This window comes from Rhincodon typus, chromosome 22 (assembly GCF_021869965.1).
Source record: "Rhincodon typus isolate 14 chromosome 22, sRhiTyp1.1, whole genome shotgun sequence".
Classification (NCBI taxonomy): domain Eukaryota; kingdom Metazoa; phylum Chordata; class Chondrichthyes; order Orectolobiformes; family Rhincodontidae; genus Rhincodon; species Rhincodon typus.
Window position 1 is genome coordinate 19,663,348 of NC_063353.1, and position 20,359 is coordinate 19,683,706.

Consider the following 20,359-nt stretch of genomic DNA (forward strand, 5'->3'; position numbering starts at 1 on the left):
TGATGCTGCTTGGCCTGCTGTGTTCATCTAGCTCTACACCTTGTTATCATAGGTAGATGGATTTTTAATTAAAAAAAGGAATGATAGGTTATCAGGAGTAGACAGAAATGCAAACTGGAGGTTAAAAGTAAATTAGCCACAACCTTATTGAATGGCAGAGTCGGCTTGAATGGCCTACTTCTGCTCCTAATTTGTATGTAGTTTAATTTTCTACTGTATTAATCACCACTTTCTTCCAGAATGTTTGTTAGAATACACCAAACTACTACCGGGACATCATCTTGGATACTCAGTAAAGTCTGACTGGATCATGCCTTTAGCACTCTTCAAAGTCTGCATACAAGTTTGTGACGTTCATTTCAATAGACTGTACCATGTAGTGGAAACTTCAAAAACACTACAAGACAAAAATTCATTTGGTTGTTTCATGTAATATTTAAATTGTCTTCTACAGACAAAGGCTCAGTTTCAAAGCTACTATGACATGGTCTCCATGATGGTCCCAGAGTCTGTAACTTGTGAGTATGTGAGCAAGGTCAAATGGAAAAAGATGAACTGCAATGATAGTACTCAACTAATCCAGATTGATCAGTATCAAAAACTTATGAAAAAAAGACAGCAAAGTGAAAATTGTTAGTGTTCCTCCAAAAATGTGTATTTCCCATTACACAAGTGTAAAACTTGCCAGAGGAAAATGAATCAAAGATCAATGAAGGCCAAGAGGATTTACAGACAAAGAGCAGAACAAGAAAAATGACAAAAATCAAACAAAGCCAGAAATATAATGGCCAACCAGCATTAATTGTTGTGTGATAGGGCTGTTTTGCATTTTAAATTGATCAAAATGCTGTGCTTTCTCTATACTCGTGTGCATGTGCATGCAAAGTGTTAATCCTACAATAGCAAAAACCAAGCTCTTTGACAGAAGAAAAACCAAACAACTCGAGGCAATGAAGCAAATACATTACAGATTTACATTACAGATTCGGGGCGGCACAGTGGCTCAGCGGTTAGCACTGTTGCCTCACAGTGCCAGGGACCCGGGTTCAATTCCAGCCTTGGGCGACTATCTGTGTGGAGTTTGCACATTCTCCCTGTGTCTGCGTGGGTTTCCTCTGGGTGCTCCGGTTTCCACCCACAGTCCAAAGATGTGCAGGTTAGGTGGACTGGCCAGGCTAAATTAGGTGGGTCTGGGTGGGATGCTCTGAAGTTCAGTGTGGACTTGTTGGGCCAAAGGGCCTGTTTCCACACTGTAGGGATTCTAAACCTTTTAAAGATTTAGACAGTACCCATAGAAGACACAAACATTCATACAGCATGGCACACAGGACTTAAGAAACCATCTTTTAGAGCAGTGGAATCATATTTGAAATGAACAACGGAAATTGCAGGCAAGCGTAACCAGATAATCTGACAAACAGAAATGAGTCCAACATACAATAAAACGTTTCATACTGCCTTTCTGTAACTCTATTTCATCTTACCCCCTGCTAAAACCCCTACCATTTTTTTTTAATCTTTTCATAGGATTTGAGCATCCAAATTACCTCAGTGCTGGACAATTCCATGAAGTCCTGGTCAGCCTCTAAACTTGCACTTTTTCAAAACTCTACAGTTTGTATCCAGCAATGCACTAATTTCAATTACCTCTGCATTTGCTGATGAACACTGGCTCTTGGTTGAACAACATCTCAGATTGAAAATTCTCATTCTTATTTGCAAATTTCACCAGGCCAATTCACCATGCCTCTGCTTCTTCTCCCTTTCTCCGTCGCCACCGACCAGCTCAACTCTTCTAATTCCGGCCTCTTAGTCATTCCCACTTTTCTTGGTCTTGCTGTTGCTAGCTATGCCTTCAGTTATCCAAGACATATCCTTTGGAATTCATTCCGAAAATGTCTCCACTTCTTTGTCAGACTCTCCTCCTTTAGTTAATTTTTTCGGTTCTTGGGATGTGGGTATCGCTGAGTAGGCCATCCCTAATTGTCCAGAAGGCAGTTAACAGTGAACCACATTGCTGCGGTTCTGGAGTCATATGTAGGCCAGGTGGGATTAGTTAGGATTGCAGGTTTGCTTACCGAAAGGATGTGAGTGAACCAGATAGGTTTATGACAATTGACAGCGATTACACACTGTTAGAACAAAGAACAAGAACAAAGAAAATTACAGCACAGGAACATGCCTTTTGGCCCTCCAAGCTTGCGCCGATCCAGATCCTTTATCTAAACCTGTCGCCTGTTTTCCAAGGATCTGTATCCCTCTGTTCCCTGCCCATTCATGTATCTGTCTAGATACATCTTAAATGACGCTATCATGCCCGCCTCTACCACCTCCGCTGGCAACACGTTCCAGGCACCCACCACCCGCTGCGTAAAGAACTTTCCACGCATATCTCCCTTAAACTTTTCCCCTCTCACTTTGAAATTGTGACCCCTAGTAATGGAGTCCCCCACTCTGGGAAAAAGCTTCTTGCTATCCACCCTGTCTATACCTCTCATGATTTTGTAGACCTCAATCAGGTCCCCCCTCAACCTCCGTCTTTCTAATGTAAATAATCCTAATCTACTCAACCTCTCTTCGTAACTAGAGCCCTCCATACCAGGCAACATCCTGGTGAACCTCCTCTGCACCCTCTCCAAAGCATCCACATCCTTTTGGTAATGTGGCGATCAGAACTGTACGCAGTATTCCAAATGTGGTCAAACCAAAGTCCTATACAACTGGAACATGACGTGCCAACTCTTGTACTCAATACCCCTTCCGATAAATGAAAGCATGCCGTATGCCTTCTTGATCACTCTATCGACCTGTGTTGCCACCTTCAGAGTACAATGGACCTGAACACCTAGATCTCTCTGTGCAAAGCTGTTAGGCAAACTTTTTACTGCAGTTCTTTTTATTGAATTCCACCAAAACTCAATGCTTTAATGTTTTATGGCCCATTAGATACAGATTTTCTGCTTTCCTCAAGTACAATTATTAATTCAAAGCCTTGACAGTAAGGGTTAGTGGACGGAGGGAATGCTGGAGAATTTCACTGAAGGAGATATCTGTCCCACTTAATATCCGTAGATGGGGATCCTCTTGTGGTGAATTGATAGTGTTCCTATCTCTGAATTGAGAGAACTGGGTTCAAGTCCCACCTGCTCCAGAGGTACATAATAACATTACTAAACAGGCTGATTAGAAAAAAAAATTCATAGATGCAATGAGGACTCGAGTGGTGCACTGGTAATGGCAAACCTTTGGGCCCTGAGGACTGGGTTCAAGTTCCTCCTGCTCCAGAGGTGCATAATGACATTTCTGGACAGGTTGATTAGAAAAATCCATAGATGATCCCAAGCCTTCAAATACAGTGACAGTGACCCTCTCCCTGGACCTGAAGGCCCAGGTTCAAGTCCCATTTGCTCGGAGGTGTGTATTAATATCTCTGAACTGGCTGGTTACAAAAAAAAAATCTATAGATGCAATGAGGACTCAAGTGGCACATTGATAATGTCCCTACCTCTGAGCCAGCAGACCCAGGTTCAAGTCCCACCTGCTCCAGAGGTGTGTCATATCATCTCTGAACAGGCTGATTTGAAAACATTTATCCATAGATCCACGTTTCCTCCTTGTTGGAGTTGCTGTACAATAAGCAAGAAAGAAAATTGCTTATCCAGAGATGCTTGTGCAATCATAACAATACCCTGTTCTAAACTATACACAGCCTAACATCAAACTTGATGTTTCAGGTCTGAATGGCTGACTTAACAAACAGTTAATCTGAAATAGTGAGCGCATTTAATTTCATCTATTAAGTAAAGTGATTCCAATGTGAGTTCTCATTTCCAATTCTCAAACACCAAATTTCACGAAGTCATATAGAAAGCTAGAAAGATAAAGGTTTGCCTTCTGTTTTGTGCAGAGCATTCTGCTGTGAAGCCAGAACATCTTATTATCTATTAATCAAATGAACACAAATTACTTAAAGTACTGATTTCAGATTAACTTTTTTTTGGAATGCTTGGTTCAAAATCAATCAAGGAGACCTCAAAAGTTAGCTACCTAGTTTTCTGTGAAGGTAACACCACTGAAGCGTTTGAGAGAACAACGCTGGGTTAAATATGCACAACACTATTATCAAGAAAACATATTCAAATCTTGATCTTCTGATCAACTTAACAAATTGCATAGTACAATATTATTTCCTGTAATTCTAAAGGAACTGAAAACCACCATTTTCTCAAGAGCTATTGAGGATGAACAACAAAAGCTTGCCTTGCATAGACGCTCACAGCCCAAGAAAGAACTTAAAATATTATACGGCAAAATATTTAACGAGCTTTGAGATTTCTAGAGTAACTGAGAAAAGTACGAATTCTTTCGTAGAACTACAATTTAACGTATGTTTATAACATAGGAAATAAGTCAGAAGGAGAAAATCGCGACAAGAGCACGGTGGTAAGAAATAAGCCTAAAGTCCTTTGAGTAAAGTCCATTCAACTTTTCTTTGGAACTTAAAGTGGCGAACTTCAACACAAGCAGGCAACTCCTGACGTTGGGTTTGAAGTGGGAGCCAACAGGCAGGTTTGGAGCCCTCGGATTTCAGGGCACAGTTAAAAGACCTTGATCATAAAGTGGAGAGAAAGAGGAGCTAACTTTTAGAGTCCAGTGATCCTTCTTTGGACTCTTCTGTCTGAAGGTCACCGGGCTGGAAACGTTCACTATCGCTGCCAGACCGGCTCAGTTTCTCTAATGGTTTCTTGTTCCCCGCCCCCTCCCCTTTCAGATCTTTTAGTATCGACAGTTCTTTGTTCTGCTTTATCATAAGGTGTTGTTTTCACACGATGACAGGGGCGATCTCTGCGTACAGGAGAGAGCCAGACCCACTTTCTGACCTTGGATCTGACTCCAGCAGGTGACTGTTTCACTAACGGGGGGGGCGGGGAGAAGGGAGGTTAAAGAGGGGGTGACACAAAGTAAAAGGCATTCCACCTCCGCCCCCCACCTCAATTTCTAAAGACCCACTAGCTGCTCATTCTGTCCTTGCGGGTGAATAACACACGACACCGAGACGGCGGTTCCTGACTCACCCGTTCCGGCTGACGAGGCGTTCTTCGGACGGAGCGGCTGCCAAGAAAAAACGGTCTCGGTCAAGGTGACTTCGAACGGCTGGTTATTGACTAACAAACGCGAAAGGAGCAGCGGCGGCAACGGCCCCTCCATGGCCGGCCACAAACAATCGTTGAGATGTTGCGGGCACCGGCTCGGTTCCTCTGTCAGGGAACGGACATCCCCGAACGCCGCCGATCCTCCCTGTTGTTCTTCGCCGACCTGCTCGCGGTTCCCTCATCCACCGTGCTTCCGTCACCACGTAACAGACGGAGCGCGCTACCATCTACACTGTCCCAACCTAGGCGAGCGATGGGGGCGGGGCCTAGACTGCCCCGTTCTGGGGGCGGGGCGGGACTAAGATGACACCACTTTTGAGGGTGCGGCCAAAACCGGCGCAATCTTGGGGTAGGGTAGGGCGGGGCTAAAACCGGCACAATCTTGGGGGGGGGGGGGGAGGGGGGGGGGGGGGGGGGGGGGGGTAGGGCGGGGCTAAAACCGTCCCAGCCGGGGGGGGGTGGAGCCAATACTGCCTAACACTGTCCCAAACTGCACGCAGTGTGGGGCCAATGTTCTCTTGCCTCATGTGGAATAAACAAGGCTGTCCATTTTTGGAGGCCGAAACTGAGCTATATCGCTGAGAGATAGTACGAACTGCCGATGCTGGAGTCTGAAATAACTTTCTGGGTCCAGACTGGAAACGTCAGCCTTCCTGCTCCTCTGGTGCTGCCTGGCCTGCTGTGTTCATCCAGCTCTACACCTTGTTATCTGAGATATATCGCTGTCCTCACTTAAAGTTGGGGTTGCATTTCTGAAAATTGTGACTAAGTGAGGACCCTTTAAGTGAAACATTTGTGGGAATCAATGTTAAAATTGGACTTTGGTTCTGTCGTGGTTTCTTCTGGAGAACAAAATAACTTTACATTTTTAAATTTAAATATTTCTCTAATCAACACAGAGGTTATTGCACACCTCTGGAACAGGTGGGACTTGAACTTATGCCTCTCCATCCAGGAGTAGGGACACTATCAGTACCACAAGAAGGCTTCAGTTTACTTTTACTCCCCAAGTTGAAAAACACCACTACCTGTGCTATAAACGACCAAATTTCAACATTAGTCAACAAAAGAACTGATAAACACCTTTTAAAGAAGTAAAACAAAACTGTACCATTTTATTTACAGTACTTTTTGTACTGGATGCAAATACTGAAGAGCCCGATGGCTGACTGTGAGATGTCTGCATTGTGTGGCTCTCACTTACTGGCCTGTGAGATACTGAATGTGGCTATCACTTGTAACTGGCTGCATTGTGACTGCTGCCTGGTGATAGGGTGTCTGCTTGTCTACTGTTTGGTGTGGGTGCTCCCTTTGGCTACACAGGCCCCTCTGTTTCAGATGTTGCCTTGGAGTGGGACTACTGCTGAGCTTTCATATCGGTGTCTTGTGGGTATTCGAAAGGTGAGATTGTGCTGCTGAGCTCAGTCCTGCTGACTCCTGGTGGATTGTGGGAAGTTGGGCTGACAGGCCACATGGGGATGATAGGGACAGCTCAGTTGTGTCCAGGATCATCCTGCCGGCAGTGGCATCATCCCAGGAGGATGTTGTCCAGTGACAGTTGTGGCAGCAACCACACTGGCAGACAGTTTGGTGATATATGACTCGGGTGGTGGGTCTCTGCTTCAGATCTCGGGCAGCAGTGCAACACTGGGAAAGATTGCAAATTGGAAGACTGGAATGGCCTCACATCAAAGAGGGTGAGGCTGTGCTAAAATGGCATCAATTGTATCAAGTGAGGTACTAAAGGAGTCAACATTATAACAAACCTAGTGATGCTTCTCCACGTTCGTGGTCCTAATAACTTGCGAACATTAAAGCGAAACAAAGATGGATACCAGTATCCAAATACAAGTCAGGCAAGGATGATGCCTATTGATGGTTTCATATTTAACGTAAATGAGTGGTGATGAATGTAATTTTTGGACTAACAATGCCAATGTGTCTTTTCTCAATTTACAACTTGTGCCTTCTTTGCAATTCATTGGTCGGCCTCCTCTCCATTGCCTCATTTAAATGTCTACCATTCACCTTTGGCACTTCACCAATAACTGGTCAGATGTAACCCTTGACAGAGAACACTGCTGTTTCGATTGTAGAAGTTATCGCTGCAGAAGCCTGATCCTGCCCTCAATTATCAAGAATAACAGTGGCTGCATTTCAACAAAATGCATGAGAGATGCTTTGAGGCAGATGGAGCATTATACAGAAAAATCTCACATTGGAGAAGAGCTGCAGTAGCAGTTGGCATCAAATGAGGAAACTGTGGGATGCAGGAAACACTTGAGAAATAAGGGCCATACAACCACCTTGCAGCCTGTGATTTTGCTGTGTTTCTCACACCACTGCTCACGGAACATACTTAGCTCCTTTGTTACATTGTTTTATAATCCGTTCATCCTGGTTGAAGAACTAGTCAGACATATCAATTACATTCTGGTAATGTAAATCCTGAAGCTGCTTTGAAAACAACATAGCATACAAAGGTGTCAATGTGATAAAGATAATTACTTTAATGCAAAACAAGATAATCATTTAGGTGATTTGTCATAATCATCTCGGTGACAATTAGAAGAAGCCTGCAGCTCCTGCTGTGGAAAGTCTTAATCCATGTGGCTTGTTAACTTTAATTAGCAATAATGTAAATCTTGCTAATGTTGATCTTGCTTCACGTACCTTCTGTGCCATGTACCCTGTATGCCTTATTCTGTCCAAGCACCCTGTGATATGTATGTCCTTGTTTACTATGATCTGCTTGTACTACTCGCAAACAAAGCTTTTCACTGTACTTAGGTACATGAGATGACAATAAATCAAATCAAATCAAACAATAACTATTGGATATGCAAACTTGTTGAGGGCAGGTTGCAGGCTGCATTAATTGAGTTACTATGGGAGACAGTTTGGAGACAATTTGGCCCAGCTGACATGTTGGGGTAATGGTTGCTGGAAAGGGCAAATGAGAGTTCAGTTACTCACTCCCATTTAAAAAAAAACTTGTTCTGATGAAGAATCATATAGATTCGAAATGTTCAGCTTGCTTTCTCTTAATGGATGCTGCCTGACCCGCTGTGATCTCCAGCATTCTTTGTCTACTGTTCGATTCCCTTTTGGCTGGGTGTCATTGCGTTCAATGAACTGAAGGAGAGCCTATTGGAAAAGGTAACCAACCTCTTCAAAGCATTTTTTTCACTCAATACAATAATCCCTCCATAGTGAGATGAAATGTGCCCAAGGATCCCAGCGATATTAGTGAAACTCTTCAGCACACTTTCCAGATTTCCTGACAGCTTTTTTGTGAGGTCAGCATTTTTTTTCTCACATTCTCAGAGTGATTCTTCTTTTGCAGAAGTGTCCTGATGTTAGGAGAGAAACTGGAAGAGAGAAACAAACAGAAAAGAATTCAGATGAAAATTATTGAAAAAAGAACTCTCATTCAAAAAAAATCACTTTGACACTTTTTGACAGCTTGACATTTGTTTTTACTTTGAGACAATTCTTAACAGGTCTTGACTTTTGTTGACAGTGGTTGACACTTACTGACGGGTTTTGACAATTTTGACAGTTCCAAAAGATTTATGTACATTTTACTCACAATCTTCTGCACAGTTAATAACAGCACCTTGCCTCACCCTCCATAGACTTCCTGATACCTCCCCCTACCACCCACCTCATTACCACAATGTGCTGTAAGAATATTTCTTTTGGTAATCCAGCTCTCTAAAACAGTACCCTAGTTATGCAAATGAAATGCACTGCTATTACCTGACCTAATCTCTACACTCTGGGTTCCAGATACCAGGAACGACAAAATCCAATTTCAGTGGAGGCAGGTCGTCATTTAAATGGCCCGGTGCCTCTGGGAAATACACGAGTGGACCACAGACCACCCTACTGTGAAGATGAAAAATTCCAGGTTTGGGATGGGACTTGGGAATCCTAACCTGTCTACTCTCTTAAAATAAACCAGTAAATGATTAAACTGGCCTGTAGAGTGGCACTGTAACAAGGGATCGAACCTTAAGGAAAACCAACTTCTGTCCATTGTAATAAAAACTGGAGCCCATCTCTTGTTGGTCCCTATCAAATTCACTCAACATTATAACTCGAATAACTAAGTTGGATAATTCCATGAAGTTTCAGCTTCAAATCATAAACGATAGGAGTCATTGCTTTACACCAAGCTCATGATGAGATAGAACATCTTAAAGTCCTTCCTCGCATACCCATGCTAACACAGTGTCCCTTGAATGCTTGTCGTACATGCCCATTTTGATAACACATTGAAGCCCTTACTTGAAACTATTAATTCATTGAAATCAGAAAAGGATTTCAGCCAAGAAAATCTTCCAACAAATTCTAGCTACATAATTCAAATGGTCACAGTCAGAATGGGCTGCAAAACGGTCACTTGGAGTGTAATTTTGTACTCTTCTGATGTTTTTACTCACTCAACTATCCACCTGGCACAACAAAAGACTAGTGACACAACAGGAATGGTCCATTATATTAAATGCACGAGTGCATTTGAAAAGGCCACATTAGGAGTCATTGGCATGAAAAGCGCACTGGAACTGCATGAAGCTAAATTGATGGATCAAGCCCATTCTTGGGGCTAATACCATCCTTCTCATATGTCCTTTGTCACAAGTCCTTTGGTGATTAATGAGTTTAACATAACAAACATTCATAGGATCAAATAAAGCAATACATTACGATGTATTTCTTTGTAAATGATACAGTGCTTAATAATGTATCATAAAGTCAGAATTCTAACTTCCCTGTTCTCAGTATCCCTCAAGAAGGAGCCACAATTGTTAGTGCTTAGAACATTCCAGCACCTAATAGTTTGTTGTGCCACTCTAGTAATGGCTCTTAAACATTCTTCAGTGTTTACAAGGCAGTACACTATGCATTGTTCTGATGTGGTGCAGCGTTTCAGTGATAGCAATTGATCTTAAGAAAAATCAACAAGACAAAACATGGCATTAGCATTAAGGGTGAATTGCCTTTTTATTTCACCTGCCCTCACTTATTTTTCCAGCTATAGTTTAATATTTCAGCAAAAAGAAGGTACATCCTCACTCTCCCTTACTACTGCATTGAAGAGTCAGCCAGGGTTAGGTACTCCATTTGCTACAGTGCACAATTCAGTGATCCATTGAATTCAGTGTGCCTTTAAAAATCTCCTTTGTGAATTCTTTCTAACTTACTTATTGTATTTGTTTAAGCACAACAGTAAACATAATGCATTTTAACAAGGTAGGGATTGCTGTATAAATGCTGTCAGAAAGCCTGTCAAATAAATTAGACTGTACTTTTCCATATGCAAAGGTGGAACCTTTCTTACACATCAGAGCTTGATAATGACCCTTTTTCCCAAGGTAAATAAACCCATAAGCTTTATGACACCTTATGTCATGTTTGCAGTTCTCGGAGGCTTCATTATTGTCGCATGACAATTCTCATTAGACTGTTGAGCTCTCTTGTATCTTTTAGTCCCAGGGTAAAAAATCTTCCTGCTATTGAAGTGGATGTGTCGTGCTAAATCATACATTTGTATTTAAATGCATTTGGTGACAGGACTAGTTTATTTTTGACTCGGTTATTTGTAACTTTCTTCATTTCACGATAGTATTTGCTTTGAAACTTTTTTTGTTGTTTTGTTTATTTCATTCAATAATTTTTAAATTGTTTAAGTAACAAATCTCCAAGGATAGAAGTATGTCTTGGGTAGTGGTGCAAAACTGATTGTCGATTCAGTTCTGAACATAATCTTAGACTATTTCCTGTCATTTAGTGCATCTGTGAAAAAAAAGTTACTTGGTCATAATGAAATGATTTGTTCTGATAACATCTCTTGTACCTATTTTCGCTGAACAAACAAATCCAGCCTACAAACACGTTTGTTTCAACAGCTGACCTGCAACATTTTCTTAAAATAAATTGAAAAAAGTGTAGTGTAATTAAAGGTCAAAGGGCATCATGGGTTTTAAATCCAATCTTAACAAATGTGCATGATTAAAACCAGGTAGCTAACTGCCCTGATTTTCCATGGAGTGGCAATTGCATGCAGAAAGAAGGGGACTCTGCATTTCGGACAGGAGGTTCTACTTAACTCTCCCTCAGAAGAAGGGAGCTGTACTTCCAATTTGACTGTTCTTACACAGTGCAACAATGTCAGAGGAAAGCAGACCACACCCCTTTCACAGCAGTTTGCTGCCATATTCTGATATTTAAAGGTTCACACAGCCAAGCAGATTGACAGGTAAATAGGGTGCTGGGCAGTAGGATGCTAGATGTGTAGGGTACCAGCTGGGATGGCATAGGGTGCCAGCTGGCTAGGATGTTCTGCGAAATGTTGTAGATTGCCAGGTGGGTAGGATGCTGGACAAGTATTTAGGATAGGTTGGGATGTACCGGAGAAATTGGAAGGATGGATTTCAGGTTAGACATGTTCAGTCTATTGGGTAGTTGGGGGAGGGTGTTAGATTGGGTATGTAGGGGAAGGAGAATGGATGGTCGGGTTTGGTGGCGGAGATGTTGGGTCATGTCTGATGGTGAGTGGAGTGGTGTTGAGAGTTGGGTTAGGTCTGGAGTATTGTCAGGTCCCATAGCGGAGTGGGGTTTTTTGAGTCTGGTAAGGACGATGGAAGTAGGTGGGAAACAATGTCTTTAATAGTGTAATTAGTCCTGAGTAACAATTTCACTTAAATCCATTGGAAACATCTGACATCTCCAATTTTTATGGAGATTTTTGGAGGGCTCCAGATCTAGGGGAGTTGCCAAGTGGAAAATTCAATTTTCCAGTCGATTCCTTTGGAGTGTGCTATGATGGGGATTCTGCAGAGTCTTCAGGCACAACATCCGTCTACACTGGCATAATGACTGTCTGGACAGTGGAAAATCTGTTCCAATATTTCAAAAGCAAAATGCTGCTTATTACGATGGAATCTATAGTTTCAAAATTGTCTTTTTTTGAGATAGACCCTAACTGAAAGGGGGAACTGAACCATCTAGTCCTATGGAAACCAAGACTGAAACCGGACACCAAAATTTCAACGGAAACTGAAACCAGATAAAAGAACATACAGCCACCTGAGCTAGGGTGACATTCCAGTAATGTAGTACAGGCAGGCAGAAAAGATAGAGCCAAACAGCGTGGAAAAAGACCCTGCGGTCCAACTTGTGCATGCCGACCAAGTTTCCCAAACTAAACTAGTCACACTTGCCTGTGCAGAGAATAAGGTAAGAATAGGTAAATGCAAAGCTGCTATTTCTGTTACAAGAAGGCTCTACACAATTGAGACTGTTATAAGTAGAGTTGAGGAGCTTCTGCAAACATGTGCTGTTTTGATGAAGTCAGTGCCATGGAACTTGATTGGTTGTACGCTGCGGTCAGCTGAGGATCAAGTTAAATCCCGGAAGAAGAGGCACTGGAGTTCTTTGTAATAAGCACAATGTTTTAAAGGACTCTGGGGCTAAAAGTGATGATACATATGTGAGTAGATTGCAACGTAGATTTGTGACATTTGTCATTTAATGTCTACTTCTGAAATTTAACATTGGCTATAATTTGCCTGTTAATTCATGTCTAATCTCTGCTGTTTTGGGGTTTATTGTTACAATAGAAGTGTTAAAAAATGAAATCTTGACCATTGGCTTTCTTGCTGGGGTCCTTTGGTAAACAGCTTTTTTGGTTTGTCGGTGTTCACATAGATCAATAACAGTATTATGTAAGTTGGAAATAAAAACAGAAAATGCAGGAACCACTTGGCAGGTTCTTTTTAATTCACTCATGGGATGTGATCTTTGCTGGCTAGGCAAGCATTTATTGCCTATCCCTAGTTAGATTAACAAGGTGATGGTCAGTTGCCTTCTTGAATCGCTGTCGTCCATGTGCTGTAAATGTAGTCCCATAATACCATTAGGGAGGGAATTCCAGGATTTTGACCCAGTGACAGTGAAGAAACAGTGGTATATTTCAAAGTCATGATGGTGAGTGGCTTGGATGGGAATTTGCAGGTGGTGGTGTTCCCAAGTATTTGCTGCCCTTGTCCTTCTAGATGTAAGTGCTCGTGGGTTTGGAAGGTGCCGTCTAAGCAAGCCTAGGTGAATTTCTGCAAAACATCTTATGGATAGAACACAATGCTGTGGCTGAACATCAGGGGTGCAGGGACTGAATATTTGTGAATGTGGTGCCAATCAGGCAGGATGTTTTATTGTGGATGTTGTCAAGCTTCTTGAATATTGTTGAAGCTGCACTCTAGGCAAGTAGGGACTATTCCACCATAGTCCTGACTTGTGCAATGTAGATGGTTGATTCGCTTTGTTGATTCAGAAAGTGAATGATTCACTGCAGGATTTCTGCCCTGATCCAAACAAAGAGGTTTGTGCTATAGTGGAGGGCAGCAGTGATTAAATTGCAAAAAACTATGATTGTGAAATGCAGACAGAGGTGATAATGGATCCAGGTGCCAATTGTAACAGTATAACAGAGAGGATGGAATCATGGAAAACCTGGCCAAGTGAAGATGACAAAACCTGCTGGACCTATTAACATATGGCAGAGGATGATCCTCTCAATATGGATGCTGGTGGCATGGAAGACAAGGGAAACTTGAAAATGATTTGAATAGGGAAGAGAATGGGTGAAAATGGAAATGTGGTAATTGGGATAGGTACAGTTGGTGGCCCTGTCAAAAGGAATTTTCATGGAGTGAAAGAGGAAACGCAATGCAAGGTGACATTGTCAAACTGGTATAAGGAAATGGAGAAACTGGAGTAAATGAAATAGAGCCCTTACAGGAAGTGGCGTAGGAGGAAGTATAATCAAGGCATCTATGGGAATTGCAGGCATGTAGTAGCAGGCACTGGTAGATAGCTGAACTTCAGAACTGGAAATTGAGAAATTATGAAGGAAAGGCAAGAGCAGGATGTGGCAATGACACAATAATCAATGTAGTAAATATGGGAGATGGCCTGAGCAATGCTGGAACAAACAACATTCCATGTATCCAATGAAATAGCATGGGCAGATAGGATACAGAGGGATTCCTGTCATGGAATCTTGCGTGAGCAAGTGGAACTTGGGGACAGGGCAGGGGGAGTAGCAGTTAAACATGGAAAAATTCAAAATATGTCAGGAAATTGGCTCCCAGGTGCCAAGCTCTCATTTTTACTGAGATAGAATGAGGGACAGGCAGCCAACCTGCTCCGAAGAAATGAAATGGCCTTTTACATATGTGAATAAAGATAGAAGCCTCAGATGTAACTTGCTTTGTAGGGTTAACTGTGGCTGACTGAGTTTTCTGGACCTCTGGAATGTCTATAATGTGGACGTTGTGGCACACTCTGTGAGTATCAGTTTTGATGCCAAATACAAGGAATTTCTACTGCTTTTAAATAGTTTTGGAGTTTCTGATTAGATGAGAAACATTTTATTTCCGCCAAATGCAAGACATCTAAAGTCCAGGTAAAACAAAGAAAATCTCAGTCACTGTAACAACTTCCATATCCTGAAACAGTTGAGCAGGGGTAATCAGATGTTTTCTTTGAAGTTCTAGCTGCGGTTTGGTAATGCTTCAGTGCCCAGGACTACTGACATTCATGTTTCATAGAAGACAGGAGTAGGAATAGGCCATTCGATTCCTTGAACCTGCTCTGCCATTCAATATGATCATGGCTGATTGTTGAGCTCAATACCCTAATCCTGCCCTCCCCACATATCCCTTGATCCCTATATTCACAAGAACTATATCTACCTCCTTCTTGACAGCACGTAATGTTTTGGCCTCAACCACTTTCTGTGGTAGTGTATTCCACAGGCTCACCACAGGCTTCTCTGGCTGAAGAAGTTTCTTTTCATTTCCATCTTAAGGTTTAACCCTTATCTATAAAATATGATCCCTGATTCTGGACTTCCAACCATTGGGAACATCATTCCTGCATCTAACCTGTCTAGTCCTGTTAGGATTTTATAAGTTTCTTTGAGATCGCCCCATTTTTCTAAACTCAATTAATACAATCCTAACCGACTCAATCTCTCCTGATACGTCAGTGTTGCCATTCTAGGAATATATTTGTTAAACCTTTGCTGCACTACCTTTATAGCAAGAATATTGAGTCATTTATTGTCACGTGTATTCAATGTAAAAATACAGTGAAAAATGTGTACCTTTGCCGTAGATAAATGGCGCTATTCACATTAACTTAGAATGAGATAAGAAAAAAAACTTAACAGAGTCCAACTTTCCTCTCCACTGCTGCAGTCCTACTCAGGGCTTTCCAGCCCTTGCCACGTCTCTGCCAGAGTCCTGCTCAGGGCTTTCCAGCCCTCGCCACGTCTCTGCCAGAGTCCTGCTCAGTGCTTTCCAGCCCTTGCCATGCCTCCACCAGAATCCTGCTCAGTGCTTTCCAGCCCTCGCCATGCCTCCGCCAGAGTCCTGCTCAGTGCTTTCCAGCCCTCGCCATGCCTCTGCCAGAGTCCTGCTCAGTGCTTTCCAGCCCTTGCTATGCGACTGCCAGCATCCTGCTCTGGGCTGCCTCACCGGCCTGCTCTCGCTGGTCCACTCTTGATCCGCTGCTGTCGCTCCAGCCCATGCTCGATCCGCTGACACTGCAGGACACAACCCGCGCGTTCGGCTCCTGCCACATGGTTCCTGGTTGCAGCCCGGCTCCTTCCCGACTCCTTAGGAAGGTAGTTAAGTGGGGGGAGTATAGAATTACTACAGAGGGAGAGAGAAGAAGAGAGAAAAAACAGGAAGGACAAAGAAAGAAAGAGAGCTGGTGAGCAGAGTGGAGCTCTAAATGGAGCGACTTACCCTGCCGCCATCTTGCCGGAAGAAATATCTTTCCTCACATAAGGGGACTGTACACAATATTCCAGGTATGGTCTTACCAATGCCCTGTATAACTGCAGCAAGACATTCTTATTCCTGAACTACAATTCTCTCCCTACAGAAGACAACAGTTTGCCTTCTTTACTGCCTGCTGCACCCGCACACCTACTGGTGCAAGAGGGTACCCGGGTCTTGTTGAACGTTCCCCTCTCACAATGTACAGCCATTCAAATGATTCTTCTTATTTTTGCTTTCGAGAGTGGATAACCTCACATTTATCCACATCATACTGCATCTGCTATGTATTTGCCTGGTCACTCAGCCTGTCCAAATCAGACTGCAACATCTCTGCATCCTTCTCACAACTCACCCTTCTACCCGGCTTTATGTCATTTGCAAATTCTGAGATATTACATTTAGTTCCTTCATCTAAGTCATGAACATATCTTGTGAATAACTGGCACCGATTCCTGTGGTACCCCACTAGTCACTACCTGCATTCAAAAAGACCCAGTTATTCCTACTGAGATAACAAGGTGTAGAGCTGGATGAACACAGCAGGCCAGGCAGCATCATTTCCCTTTTGTAAATTCATGCCAACTGTGTTTGATTCTACCACTGTTTTCCAAGTGCTCTGCTATAAAATCCTTGCTCAAGCAACTTCCCCATACCAATGTCAGACCCAATGGTCTGTAGTTCACTTTTTTTTTCTGCCTCCCTTTTTAAACAGTGGGTTACATTAACTTTCCTCCTTTCTGTAGGAATTGTTCGAGAGTTAAAGAATCTTGGAAGATGACACCAGTGCATCTACTATGTCTAGGGCCACTTCCTTAAATTATCTGGGATGTAGATTATCAGGCACTGGGGATTTATCAGCCTTCAATCCCAACAATTTCTCCAACACCATTTCTCTGGTAAGACAGATTTGTTTCAGTTCCTGCATCTCAATAAATCCTTTATTCCCCAGCATTTCTGGGACATTACTCATGTCCTCCTTTGTGAAGACAGAAGCAAAGTCTGAATTTAGTCTGTTAGCCATTTCTTTGTTTCCCTTTATAAATTCCCTCATTTCTGACTTTAAGGGACCTACATTAGTTTTCACCAGTCTTTTTCTCTGTACATACCTTTTAAAGTCAGTTCTTATGTTACCCACAAGCTTACTCTCATACTCTATTTTTCCTTTTATATGGATCCCTGGGTCCTCCGTGATGAATTCTAAACCATTGCCAAACATCAGGTCTATTGATTTTTCTTCGCAATTTGTATGCCTCTCTTTTGCACCTAATACACTCTCTAACTTTCCTCATAAGCCATGGTTTGTCCACTGTTCTCTTTGCACTCATGCGCCACACAGGAATAAACAATATATGATATTCATTCATTTGCTCTTGGAATGTTTGCCATTGCATATCTACTGTTGTTCCTTTCAGTAACATTTCCCAAGTCAGCACAGCCAACTCACATCTCATACCATTGTAGTTTCCCCTATTAAGATTCAGGACCCTATTCTCAGCATTAACTATCTCACTCTCCATCTTGATGAAAAATTCAATTATATTATGGTTGCTGATCCTCAACAAGTTTCTCTCAACTACATTGCCAATTATTCCTTTCTCATTGTATAATACCCTAAATGGCCTGTTTACTAGTTGGCTCCTCAATGTATTTGTCCAAAAAACCCTCCCATATACAATCCATGAATTCCTTCTTGACGTACTGTGATCAATTTGATTCGTCCAAACTTAACGCAGATTAAAGTCACCCAGAACTACAGATGTTCCTTTATCGCATGCATTTCTGATTTCCTGGTTCATGCCATTCCTAACATCATCACTATAGTTTGGTGGGTCTACATACCACACCCATTAATGTTTTTTGCCCCTTAGTATTTCCTATGTTATTGGCCTCCATTCTGGACTATCCTTAAGCAATGGTATTGTAACTGTCAGTATGATGCAAAATTCACACTAGTCCTATCAATTATTTCTGCAGGACACTGGACAATTTATTCACACTGAAGAAACAATAACATTTGACTGCAATTTATAATCTACAGAATATATATCATACATCTGTCATCTTTTTAGCTGATGCTACTATTCAGTTACTTTTGATATCAAACATAAATTTTGGCTGAGTTGATAGTTCTTGTGTTTGAGTCAGAGGCTTTAGGACTCATGTTATATTCCAGAATTTGAGCTTGGAATCTGCATTATTGGCGATGCAGTTTTTAAACTTCCATATCAGAAACAAATTAATTGATTAAGCATAAACTGATAAAGCATAAACAACATAGGAAATTTTCATGTACTTATGTTACTTAAGAATTCAAAATGTACCTGTGGATTTCCCTTGATGCCCCTTACATTGAGATCTCACTGTCGAAGAGATTAGATTAAATCATGCACCAAAGGCCCAGACTTCGAGACAAAGAGATTTTATTCGTGATATCACGGAGAATCAATGCTGACAAAAGGTCAGGTCCACAGACTCTGAAAAGCACAAAAAAGAAGCAAAATTTATACAGTGGTACAAACAAGTTAAAACAAACTGCAAGTGTACTGTGTTTTAGCAAGGCAAGATCATTACTTAGGCAACCAGACATACATTAATTAAAGCAGAATGCAGTGAAGATAAGAGTGTACAGATGCTGCGAGCCCTAGCTTTCTACTATCTATCCTACGTGACTTCTCAGACAAGGGAAAGGCAGGTGGCAGTTACAGCAATATATACTGTTTCATAAAGCTAAAGTTTCCCTACTTCAGTGCTCCTAGTCATGTATTATTTTAACTCATTACTACTCAGCCTAGATTAAACAGTGTCAACATACAAGTATTCCACACTCACTCTTCTCCCAGTGTCTTATTTCATTGACATTTCATCTGAGGCTGAGACATTCCTCACATTTTGATTTGTTTCTGATATGGAAGTTACACTTGGGACAATACTTTGAGAAAAATTTTAAACAGCACAGATGGACTCCTCCTGTTTACTAGCACTGTCATTTAGCTTTGTGTATTCAAAACATTCAATGAATGCCTAAACACATGGCTACAGTTTTTCAAATTCCGCACATCCTAGGGGGAAAAAGCAGTAAAAAGGCAATAATACTTGGGAATTAACACACAGGTCAAATTGGACATCCATTTTAAAGTACATAAGATGGGTCAGGAGGGTCTTGTTGCCAAGAAAGATGAAACGGTAAAACCTGTGAATGATGCATACTGGTCCGACTTGTTTTGTATACCTTAGAACAATGCTCCAGCAGAGTATGAAGAGTATGTTTATTTCCAAGTATGACAGTATTTTTAAAACTGTTTTTTAATCTCTGAGTCCATTAATAGTGTCCCTGTCTCTCGGCCAGATGGCCACATTCAAGATCCCCCCGCTCAGCCATGTATTATAATGTGCCCGAACAGTTGAAGCTAAACATCGACAAGACGGATCAAACCAGTATTTCCTAGCTTTACTAGATTTTCCTTCTTGATTTTTCAGCTTCATTGGTCACTGCATGGCATAAGGACTTTCAGGTTGCCCATCTTACACTAGGACAGAGACTTAGACCATAAGAAATAGGAGCAGAACTAGGCCATTTGGTCCATTAAGTCTGCTTCACGATTCTATAAGATCATGGCTGATCTGATAATCCTCAACTCCACTTTCCTCCTTTTGCCCTTGATTCCCTTACTGATTAAAACTCTATTTATCTTGGCCTTGAATTACTTAATGACCCCACCTCAATGGTCCTCTCCAGTAAAGAATTCCGCAGATTCACTACTCTCTGAGGGAAGAAATTCTTTTTTTCCTCATTTCTGTCTTCAATGTGCAATCTCTGACAATAAGATTCTGCCCTCTGGTCTTAGAATCTTACACTCGAGGAAACAACCTTTCTGCATTTACTCTGTCAAGCCCGCTAAGAATCTTGTATGATTCAATACAATTGCCTCTCATTCTTCTAAACTCCAAAGAGTACAGGTCTATCTATTCAACGTCTCCTCATAAGACAATCCCTACATGCCTAGGATCAGCCTAGTGAACCTTCTGTGCACTGCCTCTAATGCTGGTATATCTTTCCTGAGAAAAGGCGAGCTAAACCTGTTCACAGTATTGCAGGTATGGTTTCACTAGTGACTTGCAGAGTTTTGGTCCAGTCCAGTTACCTCCTTTTGCCTTTTTTCCAAGTGCTTTTCTTCAAGCTTGCAAGAATTTTGAATGATTGCTTAATTATAAATTCTGGATGCTGGGATGTGCAGACAAATGGACAGCAACACAGCAGACGAACATCTTCCTCACTGTGAAATCCCCGTGACGTCACTGAGAGCACAGCCGTTTTGTGACGCCATCGACCGTCCGGAGGACATCGACGGA

At 41.9% G+C, this 20,359-nt stretch overlaps 1 protein-coding gene and 1 long non-coding RNA gene across 6 annotated transcripts in view; both read right to left on the reverse strand.

Moving 5' to 3' along the window:
- cerk (ceramide kinase) overlaps positions 1 to 5,346 on the reverse strand; it is a 53,017-nt gene extending 47,671 nt beyond the window's left edge. For 4 of the 5 annotated variants that reach the window (XM_048610407.1, XM_048610409.1, XM_048610408.1 and 1 more), the window contains exon 1: positions 5,076 to 5,346. In XM_048610407.1, the coding sequence (XP_048466364.1) occupies positions 5,076 to 5,208 (133 nt within the window). In that variant the 5' untranslated portion in view covers positions 5,209 to 5,346. Of the gene's footprint in view, positions 1 to 3,505; positions 3,627 to 5,075 lie in introns of all 5 variants that reach the window. The other variant, XM_048610410.1, reaches the window with a different exon arrangement.
- Positions 5,347 to 7,639: 2,293 nt separating this feature from the next.
- LOC125485764 lies at positions 7,640 to 20,333 on the reverse strand. Its single transcript, XR_007264462.1, has 3 exons — positions 20,152 to 20,333; positions 18,331 to 18,483; positions 7,640 to 8,524 (listed from the first exon to the last, which is right to left on the reverse strand). It is a non-coding gene; the product is annotated as an uncharacterized LOC125485764 (long non-coding RNA).
- Between the last annotated feature and the right edge of the window lie 26 nt (positions 20,334 to 20,359).